Raw genomic sequence first — 13,399 nt, 5'->3', positions numbered from 1 at the left:
TACATGTGAAGGTGGCAACACACGATACAATAAAATGATCCGATTTTACAGCAATTCGATGAAAACGATCGTATCTCTCGAAAAAATCGAAAGGTTTTTTTTCATTCGACTGAAAAATCCGATCAGAATTCCCGTTTTTTTCGATTTAAATCGATCCGGAATGCCAGATATTTCTGTTCAATTTCTCTAAAGATTGTATGGTGTGTGTTGGATTGTAAGTTTATTAATATACACACCCTAGCAATTTTCTCAGAGTTTCCAATCATTTTTATCATAATTGGGGAAACATTTTACATAGGTGTGTGGTACATTGGTCATATTTTTTAATTTGTTACAATCAGTCAGAAAAATTGATTGCAATTCTTAAATTGAACAGATATTTAAAAAATTGTATGGTGTGTGGCCACCTTAAGAGTGATGTGCAGGTACTCTGCAGGAGAATGAGGGGATTCTTCCTCTATTACACATTCTTCATGCACAATCTGAACCAGCTTTATGGGTGATAGACAACTCCTCTGTGTTCAATGTGCACAACATTCTCAGTGGATTCCCTGCAGCTCTGTGGAGAGTGCAAATGTAGAGTATAGTACTACTGTGTAACAAAGTAAACCTGAGACAGATGAAATTAAAGTTTTATACATACCTGGGGCTTCCTCCAGCCCCCTTCAGGCTAACCAGTCCCTCGCTGTCCTCCTCCGCCACCTGGATCTTCTGCTATGAGTCCAGGTACTTGAGCCAGTCTGGCGTAGTGCGCATGCACACACTCTGCCGCCGGGAGCGTACTACACCTGCGCAGCACTATTGCGCAGGTGCAGAACGCTCCTGGCTGTGGAAGCGGCATGCGGCCAGACTGCGCTAACTGGCTGAATTACCAGGACTCATAGCAGAAGATCCAGGTGGTGGAGGTGGACAGCAAGGGACTGATTAGCCTGAAAGGGGCTGGAAGAAGCCCCAGGTATGTATAAAACTTTTCTTTTCATCCTTCCCAGGTACCATTTAATTTGTAGTCACCAAACCAAATTTTAACAACATATCAAATTACTTGATTTCATGAGCAAAGCACATTTGCATAAATCAGAATCAACACAGAATGATTTCCATCTCATTGACCATCTCTATTAGTGACACGGCTACACATCAGGCTTTATACTTACAGCATAGATGTTATTTAGTATATATGTTACGGCCAGAACCCGAAGTGTGGCCACTTCTAGTTCTGGCCGGCCACTTCGGGTTCTGGCCGGCCAATATGCGAAGTGGCCGCAGCGCTGCGGCCAATGTGAGAAATGGAATGTTTACAGCCGTCTCGCCCGGCCAAATTGATGACAAACTTGCTTAATTTTAATGAAATGTAGCCGGCGGCAATGTCATAGAATAGATGAAGCCGCCGGCTTTCGCGCACTGCCTCTCCCCGATCCCCCCTCCCTCCTCTCGCCGCCCGCCTCCCATTACAATACGTAGCAGCCGGGCGGGGGACATGCAGCCGGAGAGTCGTTCGTCGCAGCAGGGGCAGCAGAGCGGGGGAGGCTGCAGACATCGCTTCTGCCAGCACCCCGCTCTGCAGGAACGGCAGGATTCCCCTGCCGCCGCGACGAACGACTCTCCGGCTGCATGTCCCCGCCCGGCTGCTATGTATTGTAATGGGAGGCGGGGAGAGGAGGGAGGGTGGATCGGGGAGAGGCAGTGCGCGAAAGCCGGCGGCTTCATCTATGACATTGCCGCCGGCTACATTTCATTACAATTAAGCATCATCAATTTGGCCGCGGCGAGACGGCGTCAACAAAACATTTCTCACATTGGCCGCAGCGCTGCGGCCACTTCGCGCATTGGCCGGCCAGAACCCGAAGTGGCCGGCCAGAACTAGAAGTGGCCACACTTCGGGTTCTGGCCGTAACATATATAAGAGATAGGGTCGGATCTACACCAAGTTGCGCCTGGGGCAAGGTCAGGTTTTGGTGCCTAAAGATCAGGTTTTGGCGCCTAAACTGCCATTCCCCATCCAAATTTTGCCGCATTTTTAACAATTCAACAAACTGCACCTGGGGCAAGAGACCCGTCTGCCCCCCCCCCCCCCCCCCCCCCCCCACCCCTAGATCCGTCCCTGATAAGAGATTCCTGTGTACACATCATATATACAGTCACAATCAGATGTGTATAGCTGACTTTAAAAATACGGGGACTGCTTTATTGAAGCAGCACAAGTAACTAATTTTGATTGGTTTATTTCATTTTTGTGGACTAAGCACAGCTATTACTGTATGTATAAATGATTTATGATGACTATTATCTGAGAAATAGAACATTTTATCATATTTTCTATTTTAATTACAGTTTAAATTCATTAGGAGTCGGAGTAGATGCATTTTTTCCCGACTCCGACTCCAGGCACCCAAAATTGCTGCGACTCCGACTCCACAGCCCTGCCACAATTAACCAAAAATGGTGATCAAAAGGTCAGTTTGTTAACATTGATTTCCTTTGGTTATAGCTTTAGAAAGGTGAATAAAATTGTGCAGATGTACTAATATGGAACTCACCTATCTTTGCACAAATCCTTTTCTATAAGTAGACTCACAATCTCCTGGCATAATGCTAGCTTTGTGTCATCGTAGAAGCTGCATATGACCACACAAAAGAAGAGGTTAATGTTCAGCAATTATATTTGTATATGAATATTAATTCCATAAGCAATCAAGGACCATAATGGACAATGTGAATATTTGGGCAATCCTTAACCCATAGAAGCTTCAATAGAGTTAGAGTATCTTAATTGAGATAAGTGCACAGCTTTTGACCTCAGTCAGCAGAACTCGTTGTGCTGTAAATTTTTGGAATGCTTTATTGTCTCTCTGCTAACAGAAAAAATAGAAACTGAAAGCAGAAGTCCTCTGTTGTCTCACACTGCCCCCTAGAGACAAATAAAACAGCAGTACTAATTACAAGGAAATATAACAAATAAGAAATAAAAAATGTGCTAAAATAAATTGGCCTAATACACTTGCTAAAGTGCATAAGGGTTAATGTATTCTCTTGCATACATATAGCTTCTTCATCCGAGAGACTCATTAGTCATTATAGAAACACAGTAATTATAGGCGCACATGTTCTAGAAAACAGTGAACTAACCAGAAACCACAGAGGTTTTTAGCACTTCTTCACAATATCAGAAAGAGTTCTGCTTTAATGTATAGCCACAAATGTGGTTGATGGCTAACACTGAGACGTCACTAGGGTTTGTGTCACTCGGTGCCGAAATTCATGGTGTCATCCCTCTTTTACCCCATGAACTTCCAACCTCACCAGGCTAAACAAAACCAATAATACTTTTTTGTAATAACATTGCTTGTTACTGACATTTGTTGTGAATGGGATTGGAAAGGGGTTATAGTGAACCAATTTGCTATAGGAGGAGAGAGGAGTTGGGGATTGCTATACTGGCCACACTTTGCTTTAGAGGGTGTGGGGGGGGGGGGGGGGAGGCATACCATGCTGTACACACTTCATATTGGGGTGGATAGTTGGATGGGACATCTTTGCTCAGGGGTGAATAGTGGGATCATCACTTGGCCAAGGTGGCCTCTGAACTCAGAAATCAGCTCAACAGGGAGCAGTAAGAAGGGAGAAAAGCAGTAGGGAGAAGTACATCAGACACTAGCCTGGTCTATATTTACATAACCTTACTCCACTCTCCCTTAGTTTTGAGCTTGGTGTCAACCCCTCTGCTCGTGACACCTGATGCGGCCCACACCTCCTGCACCCCCCTAGTAACTCCACTGGGTTAACACACCCCTGAGCATGAAATGGCAGATTTGGGTGCCCGCAGCAGCTTGGTAATTTGTGCAGTGCCATAGACCACACTGTTAATTGTGCCATGCTCATTGGACAATTCAGAAGCCTGATGCAGGCGAAGCACCGGGCACAACAATTATTGAAAGGTGGGGGAAAAGGCTGCGCATCCCTAAACACATGTTGCAATTGAATAGTTAATCGCACAGGCATACACCGCCTCTGCCAGACTGAAAAATGCATGCCCTGCATCCAAGACAAGTGCTAACATTTATTAAACTAGGAGGAACTTTAGCTTCCAATATGGTTTGCATGCAAAGTATATTATACTAGACACTTGCGCCACGGTGAGGCAAACCTCCGGGCAAGTGACCTAACCTAAATTTAAAACCTTGGGAGCAGCTAAGCAAAAAAAATGTGTAACTTACATTTGGTTGAACAGCGAGGAGAACGCCAGCGCATACCACTAAGGCTACATCTGAAATGACCTCAGTGTGCAGCACCTAAATAGATTTTCTGCACACTTCGCATTCAATTCATTTCAAAGTTGGTCAAAAGGGCCTGTTTATCGGCTTAGTAAAAATGAATAAAAAAAAAAGGTTGAGGTGATTGGAGGTAGAACCCACACTTCAGGAGGTCCTGTACCTATAGAAAGGGCATGGATTTTAGGTTGGCAGCAAATTCCCACCTTGCTAATAGATTAAATGATATAATGCTAAACTACGTAGAGCTCATCAAAACCATGAATTTTTTTTTTGTATTGGAACAAAATGCAAGGTGGAATACAAATCGTATGTCCTGCACGTTTCTGCATATATGGATTGTGCCATTTTTTAACTTACCTGCTAATTTGGTTGTGGTCTAGTAGCCGTGTTGTAAAGTCCTTATTGCCATCAGTCTCCTCCATTGTGTCCCTGACCATGTTGAAATCCTGTAGCTGGAAATCAGCCTGCCTCTTAGCTGCATCCAAAATATTGCTATATAAGAAATGATATGATAAGAATTATTTATGGTCCTCATTGAGCTACATAGTTACATAGTTATTTTGGTTGAAAAAAGACATACGTCCATCGAGTTCATAGAGCACAAAGCACAACACCAGCCTGCTCCCTCACATATCCCTGTTGATCCAGAGGAAGGCGAAAAAAGGCCCTTACAAGGCATGGCCCAATTAGCCCCAAAAGGGAAAAAAAATCCTTCCCAACATCATTAGTAGAGTCTCAGTTATCAGGCACCGACAGTGATCTATGTAAACCGTGACAAACAATGATTTGTACAAAACTGATATGCTGGTTAGCTATTATTATTATAGTTTCACTTATTGCAATCCATTCAACTGCTTTCTGAGCAGCATAACCACCATCCGCAGAATATCTATGTCTATACAAGGTTGTATTGAGTCTCAGTAGGGGTCCCCAACATTTGGTGGACTACAAGGCATGGAAGCAGGGCAGGCAGCCATCGGGGGGGGGGGGGGGGGGGCAACTAACACTGCAGTGAGGGGCCCAGGGCTTCTATGGGGGCCCTGGGCCCCCCCCCAAAACGCTGGAAGGGACACATGTGCTGGCTGCGGGCCTGTGGCTAACTAACCAGCACTGAGAGTAGAGTGACATCAGCGCTTGAACGTGGGGAGCAGATGAGTGAGCCCACTACAGTGGACTTTCTATACTGGGGCACCACCAATGTCTGGCTACAGGCTACCTATACTGGGCCCCCACCTATACCTGGCTACCTATACTGGGGCTGGAAAATCTATACCTAGCTACCTATACTGGGGCACCACCTATACCTGACTACCTATACTGGGGCACCACCTATACTTGGCTACCTTTATTGGGGGCACCACCTGTACCTGGCTACCTATACTGGGATGCCTATAGCTTGCTACCTATACTGGGGGCACCTGTACATGGATAACCTATACTGATGCACCACCCATACCAGGCTACCTATACTGGGGCAACTATACCAGGCTACCTATACCGGGACACCACCTATAGTTAAATACCTATACTGAGGCACCTGTATCTTGCTGGCCTATACTGGGGCACCAGCTATACCAGGCTACCTATACTGGGGGCATCTACACCAGGCTACCTATACTGAGGCAGCACCTATAGCTGGCTACTTATACCGGGGGAAACCTATACCTGTCTACCTATTCTGGAGGCAACTATGCTTGGATACGTATACTAGGGGCACCTATACCTGGCTAGGGCAGGGGGACGAGCTGAGACAGAAGGGGACAATTGGTAACACAGGGGGATAAAAGAGGCACAGGGGGAACAGAGGTGGACTAAAGAGTCACAGGGAGAATAGAGATGAGACGGGAACATGAGGTCACACAGAGGGACACAAAAGAGGCACAAACTGAGGTGAGACAGAGGGGGACAAAAGAGGCACAGGAAGAAAAGAGGGAGACAAAAGAAAACAGATAAAGGATAAGAACGAACCTACAAGTCCCTGTCTCATTTGTTAACCGGGGACTACCTGTATTTTGCTAGTATTTGGCTCCACCCACAACATGCCATGGTAACGCCCACTTTTTTGTCACATCACACTATGCATGCCGCTTTCTTCAGTGTCAGAGCCATGCACATTTTTCGCTGTAGCGCACTACGCACACGGACACGGTGGTGGGTGGCTAGTTGGCGGGCACAGCAACCAGTGGGTGGGCCCAGGAAGAGGGGGGCCTCAGGCCTGATGATGTGTGTGGGGCCCCAAAATTTCTGATGGCGGCCCTGCATGGAAGTACAAACTCCACCCCCCTAACCAATGGCCACAGGCGAATCACACTCAGGCTTTGCACTTGTGCAGAGACAGGGCATTTGTCACATGGGGTAGATGCTGTTGGGTCTGAAGCTGGATCTGCTGCCAACCTTTTTAACTTCAAAACCCTATTAATGTACTGGAATACCCCACTTAGACATGAAAGTTGTAAAGGCATGGTGGTAAAGCTTCTAAGAAATGACCAAGGCCATCCTGGTGTTCTATGTCCAGCTTCCATCCTTGATCTTGAGCTGTCATTGGCTGCAGCCCATCTGGCTTTTGCAGAGACGTGGCCCTGCTCTTAACTCCCTGATCTTTTTTGCATCCATTCCTCCCATTGCTTAAACAGGACTATCCTGAAATAGCAGTGCCCTCCCCTACACATCATCTGCATCATACACAGCCTCTACACTTCAGGCATTTTTCACATGAGGCGGGTGCAGAGTAAGGTCTGGTGTTAGACTTTCATTCAACTAAAGGCCCATACACACGTCGGACTTTTGCGAAGGCTCATGAAAATCCATCTAGTGACAGTGTGGAAGGATGGTGAGGTAGTAAAGCTCCTTATTTCCAGTTATGGTCATAATGATCCAGTACAGGAGTGTTTTGCACTAAAAACCACTTAATTTTTCCTTAATTTGTACTGTATTGGTTATTTTTGTTATATGTAATGTATCTTTCGTGGCAATAGCTGACGGTAATGTAAGATAAAACGTATAATGTTCACAGCAATGTTGGATAATTGTAGGGATATTCACACAGCCTTTCAAGTTTCCATCAGCTGACATGTTTTTCATATCTATAGCTAACATAGGAGAATAAAAATTAGGTGCAGTGGTGTAACTAGGGAATTTGACACTCGGTGTTGATTATTTACAGACCCCCTCCCTCCCCCCCCCCCCATAAAAAAACAACAAAACAACAAAAAAAGCGCTTTTTTGGGTGGGAGGGGCGCGGAGTGTGTCCCTGCGAATTTTGGGGGATTTTGGGGGAAAAGGAGTCATCAGAATGTGGACGGAGCTGACCGTTATGAAACTGTACTTAATCTAGTGCTGCAGAAGATGTCAGTGCTATATAAATACACAATAGTAATATGGTAGGACATTAGACTATGACTGTGGTACATAAATCAGTATGACAGCGCTCCTCTTCTTATTATCCTCAATACCTAGAAAAGAAAAAATGGCTCCACATAGTGCATTACTGCTAAACTTGCATCATCTTTATAAACACCACGCCAGTGATAAACCATGTGCTCTTTAGTGCTCCACTTCTAGTGCAAACTTATCACCAACTTTAAGACAGTTCCAGGCTCACCAGATGTAGGCCACCTCATACACCAGGTGGGTCTATCGCATAAATCAATCCACAACGATCTGCTGCTCTCATGTATCATAAGCTTTTAATCCGGATTCTTCAATAAAACATAATAAACATAGCATAAAATCTTTTAAAATTGGGAGCTATGCCCCTGCGCTCATGCGCACTCACGTTATCCACAGATGAGTCTCCGCATATCGGGCTCTTGGCCCTGTGATGTACCTCCTCCTATGGTCACGGCGTCCCGCTCCCCGCACTGGTGCATCAGTTTCAAACTTCCTACGAGCGATGTAATTCCTCCTTCCTGTGACGTCAGACGCTGCACGCTATGCTCCGCCTTACGCGTTTCGTCCCTTGGGACTCATCAGCCTCTGATGAGTCCCAAGGGACGAAACGCGTAAGGCGGAGCATAGCGTGCAGCGTCTGACGTCACAGGAAGGAGGAATTACATCGCTCGTAGGAAGTTTGAAACTGATGCACCAGTGCGGGGAGCGGGACGCCGTGACCATAGGAGGAGGTACATCACAGGGCCAAGAGCCCGATATGCGGAGACTCATCTGTGGATAACGTGAGTGCGCATGAGCGCAGGGGCATAGCTCCCAATTTTAAAAGATTTTATGCTATGTTTATTATGTTTTATTGAAGAATCCGGATTAAAAGCTTATGATACATGAGAGCAGCAGATCGTTGTGGATTGATTTATGCGATAGACCCACCTGGTGTATGAGGTGGCCTACATCTGGTGAGCCTGGAACTGTCTTAAAGTTGGTGATAAGTTTGCACTAGAAGTGGAGCACTAAAGAGCACATGGTTTATCACTGGGGTGGTGTTTATAAAGATGATGCAAGTTTAGCAGTAATGCACTATGTGGAGCCATTTTTTCTTTTCTAGGTATTGAGGATAATAAGAAGAGGAGCGCTGTCATACTGATTTATATACAATTGTACACTGTGGACTATTCGTGATAGCGAAAACTCTGGTTGTTTTGACATTTTGTATGATAGATCATTATTAACGGTGGGCGCAGTTTGCATAATATATAGTGTATGACTGTGGTACAATTAGATTGTGAGCTCCTCTGAGGACAGTCAGAAAGGGGGACATATACGAAAGAGGGGGATGCACAGGAGGATGGGGGGATAAATACATAGAGGCACAAGATAGAGAGACTGGTGGGAGAGGAGAAATGGCAGGAAGACCTCTCGCCAGGACTGCAGACATCACCAGTGCTGTTTGGTAGGGCCACACTGTCAAAAAAAGACAATCAAATCTGAAAAGAGGAAAGAGTCATTGGGGAAGACAACAAGGTGGGAGGGGGAGCTGGGAAAAGATATAAGATTACCTGCAGTCAAGCTAATCTAAATTACATGGAGCGTGCTTCTCTACTGACTACAGAAGTCGGCTGTCAGCAGCTGTATCACTGGCTACTGCAATAGCAGACTGCCCTACATTATTTAGTGATTACTGTGATCAGGATAAATAATCAATAGTCTAGGACACTCTGGTATTACAGCAGCCAGTGCACATGGCTACTATAACAGGCAACTTCTGAAGCACTAAACACATCCTGCCACCACTCCCTGCTAATGTCCCAGCTGCAGAACAGCAATGATTATCTCAACTCACCCTGCTGCTCTGCACATTCACTCACTGCAGGCTGTGTGTAGAGAGCAAGGAGACACATTCCCCAGGGGACAGCAAGGGGGAGGGGTGCTACATCTAGTGCAGGAAATAGTACAGTCCCCTGCACTGCCTGCTGATATTTTCCCAAATGTTGGCCAAACTATGAGAAAAGGTCCCAGGTAGAAGAACACAGTGGCTGAGCACCACAGCGGCACTCCTAGCCATGGCTACACCCAGTGCTGTGAGCACCTGCAGCCTTATGGTAGGTACACCACTGCAGAGGTGTGCAGCCTGACTAGAAGCTCTGCCTATTTCTTGCTGTTTTTTTAGAAAAAATGTGCAGGCCACTTATGTGCTAGCAACCCCAGGTTTTAACTATGTTTGATTGTCAGTTAGTGGTTAGTTCTCTTCCGAGAGGGCACGTCATCATCGTGGAAGAGTCTAGTATTGAACAATCTGTGCACGGCTGTTTTTTCATTGTCATTTCCTCCTGTTGTACAAAAATGAATTATAGCTTCCATGATTAGTAAGAGAGTGGAAGCCTGCCCAGACTACCATGCATAGTGACAAAAACATGTAACATTTGTTGTCACTGACGCCATGAGGATCGTACATCACTGAACTCATGTGTGAATACATTAAGAGGCATGCAGTTTTTTTTTATTAGTTTGCCTTGTGGTTCTATTATATTTTCAGTACAGATGAGTATTGTGCTTAGTAGTCGAGTTTATCTGTTACCAATCAAGTAACACATATTTACTATGACAGAAGCAAAAAAAAGGAAAAAAAAAACATTCAAAAGAGACACCTGCTGGCAGCTGCTGCTTCTCTCTCACTCTTGAGTCCTGAAGGGAAAAGCAAAAGCCAAAAAGGATGGCTGGTTACCATAGCAACCAGTTAACAAAGCAGGTGAAGCAAAAACTTCTGCGTCATACCGTTTGCAGAGAAAATGTCTCTTTCTCACTTTCTTTACTGGTGGCTACTGCATTTCTGCATAAGGTCTTCAGCAATAGGAAGGTAGACATCTGTGTATTCAGTCAGGTGTCTTATTTAAAAGTTTTTCTTCTAGCAAAAGGTACTTTAGATTTTTACACTTTCAAAGTGAATATATTTCACTGTGATTTATCTATTTTCCCAACCGCAATTTCTGCTCTGCGCATGACCTCTTTTTGTCTTCCTCTAGAATCACCTCCTTGCATTCACGTATCCAAGATTTCTCACGAGCCTCACTCTCCTCTGGAATCTCCTTCTTAAACACATCCTTCACTCTCCAACCTTCGAAACCTTTAAGAGCTCCCCCAAAACTCACTTTTTCCAACAAGAATACAGGGGTCGAGTCCTGCGTGAACGCGGGGGGACGACGTCCACTTACTATTATTGCAGAGTGGACGCCGTCCCCCCCTAGCACCCTGGAGCGGAGCAGCGCAGCAGAGAGGAGCATTGGGCAGAGCAGCGGGGAAGGGCAGACGTTTCCCCCCCCCCCTTCCCTCACCTTGGGGCTCCTCTCCCTGGCTCTCCCCTCCATAAAGATTGCGGCGGTGACTGGCGGCAGCATCAGTGGGCGGGACTTACCTCCTCCAGTGTTTCGGCGAGTGGACGCTGTGCGTGCAACTAGTCTCATCAGAGCAGCGGCACGCACCACGTCCACTCGCCAGAACACTGGAGGAGGTAAGTCCCGCCCACTGATGCCGCCGCCAGTCACCGCCACCAGCCACCGCCGCAATCTTTATGGAGGGGAGAGCCAGGGAGAGGAGCCCCAAGGTGAGGGAAGGGGGGGGGGAAAGTCTGCCCTTCCCCGCTGCTCTGCCCAATGCTCCTCTCTGCTGCGCTGCTCCCCTCCAGCTGGGGGGGACACCTATACACCTGGCTACATATACTGGGGCCACTATACACCTGGCTACATATACTGGGGCCACTATACACCTGGCTATATATACTGGGGACACCTGGCTACATATACTGGGGACATATACACCTGGCTACATATACTGGGGCCACTATACACCTGGCTACATATACTGGGGCCACTATACACCTAGCTAAATATACTGGGGACACCTATACACCTGACTACATATACTGGGGCCACTATACATCTGGCTACATATACTGGGGACATATACCCCTGGCTACATATACTGGGGCCACTATACACCTGGCTACATATACTGGGGACATATACACCTGGCTACATATACTGGGGCCACTATACACCTGGCTACATATACTGGGGACACCTATACACCTGGCTACATATACTGGGGCCACTATACATCTGGCTACATATACTGGGGCCACTAAACACCTGGCTACATATACTGGGGCTACTATACACCTGTCTACATATACTGGGGCCAGTATACACCTGGCTATATATACGGGGGACACCTGGCTACATATACTGGGGACATATACACCTGGCTACATATACTGGGGCCACTATACACCTGGCTCCATATACTGGGGCCACTATACACCTAGCTAAATATATTGGGGACACCAATACACCTGGCTACATATACTGGGGACATATACACCTGGCTACATATACTGGGGCCACTATACACCTGGCTACATATACTGAGGCCACTATACACCTTGCTATATATACTGGGGCCACTATACACCTGGCTACATATACTGGGGACACCTATACACCTGGCTACATATACTGGGGACATATACAACTGGCTATACTGGGGACACCTATACACCGGGCTACATATACTGGGGACACCTATACACCTGGCTATACTGGGGTCACCTGAACACCTAGTTACATATACTGGGGACACCTGGCTATACTGGGGACACCTGTAGACCTGGCTACCTATTCTGGGGACATCTATACACTTGGCCACCTATTCTGGGAATATCTATACACCTGACCACCTATTCTAAGGACATCGATACACCTGGCTACCTATTCTGGTGACATCTCTACATCTGGCCACCTATTCTGGGGACAACTATACACATGGCTACTTATACTGGGACACCTATAGACCTGGCTAGCTATACTGGGGGTACCTATTTTGGGAGAACTGCTGCCAGATCTGTATTTTTGGGGAACCGCTGATGCCAGATTACGTGTATTTTGGGGAACCGCTGCCAGATTGTGTATGTTGGGGGACCACTGCTGCCAGATTACGTGTATTTTGGGTGTTACGTGTATTTTGGGTGATCCACTGCCAGGTTTCACGTATTTTGGGGAACTGCTTCCAGATTATGTGTATGTTGGGGGAACTGCTGCTGCCAGATTGTCTATTTAGGGGGAACCACTGCCATATTATCTGTATTTTGGAGGAACCTCTGCCAGATTATGTGTATTTTTGGTGAAATGCTGTCAGATTACATCTACTTTTTGGGGATACACTACGACAGAGCTCAAACTTCCCCTGGCAGACCTTTTATACCACTGCTAAGGCCATGTATATTTGGCCCCACCCATGACCACGCCCACGCTATGCTTAACCACGCCCATTTTTGGGTGCCCCGCGCTACGCGCGGTGCAGAGGTTTTTAGGGTCAGTCCACTCTCTTCTTTTTCCGGGACTAGACCCCTGCAAGAATACACTCTTACCTAAAAGCACATTGTCTCTAGGTATACAATTTATATACTACGCCACCTCTTGTTTCCTCCCTATCCCTTTAGATTGTAAGCTCACAAGGTCAAGGCTCTCTCACCTTTTTGTGTCTTAGAATTTGCTATACATTTTTCATCATGTTTAGAATTTGCTATACATTTTTCATCACGTTACATTTGTCACTGTGATAACTGTGTATACCATTGTCTGTATTATTATGTACCCCATGTTTGTTCCGTACTCTGTACAGTGGCTAGATAGTGTTCCTATTCTGTAAACCAGCACCTATTCAGTAAGGAATCCTTGGGCAACACT

The 13,399-nt window shown here is 46.1% G+C and overlaps 2 protein-coding genes across 2 annotated transcripts in view; one reads left to right on the top strand and one right to left on the bottom strand.

The window, feature by feature from the left end:
• GIP (gastric inhibitory polypeptide) overlaps nucleotides 1–13,399 on the bottom strand; it is a 151,940-nt gene that overhangs the window by 15,844 nt on the left and 122,697 nt on the right. The window contains exons 6-7 of the mRNA XM_068262073.1: nucleotides 4,629–4,763; nucleotides 2,538–2,615 (exon numbers count right to left, since the gene is read on the bottom strand). Coding sequence (XP_068118174.1) covers nucleotides 2,538–2,615; nucleotides 4,629–4,763 — 213 coding nt within the window. The remainder of the gene's footprint in view (nucleotides 1–2,537; nucleotides 2,616–4,628; nucleotides 4,764–13,399) is intronic.
• Nucleotides 1–13,399, top strand: part of LOC137540885 (P43 5S RNA-binding protein-like) — a 151,181-nt gene that overhangs the window by 17,844 nt on the left and 119,938 nt on the right. The window lies entirely within an intron of this gene.

Source organism: Hyperolius riggenbachi, chromosome 12 (genome assembly GCF_040937935.1).
Source record: "Hyperolius riggenbachi isolate aHypRig1 chromosome 12, aHypRig1.pri, whole genome shotgun sequence".
Lineage (NCBI taxonomy): Eukaryota > Metazoa > Chordata > Amphibia > Anura > Hyperoliidae > Hyperolius > Hyperolius riggenbachi.
This window is presented reverse-complemented; position numbering and strand designations above follow the sequence as displayed.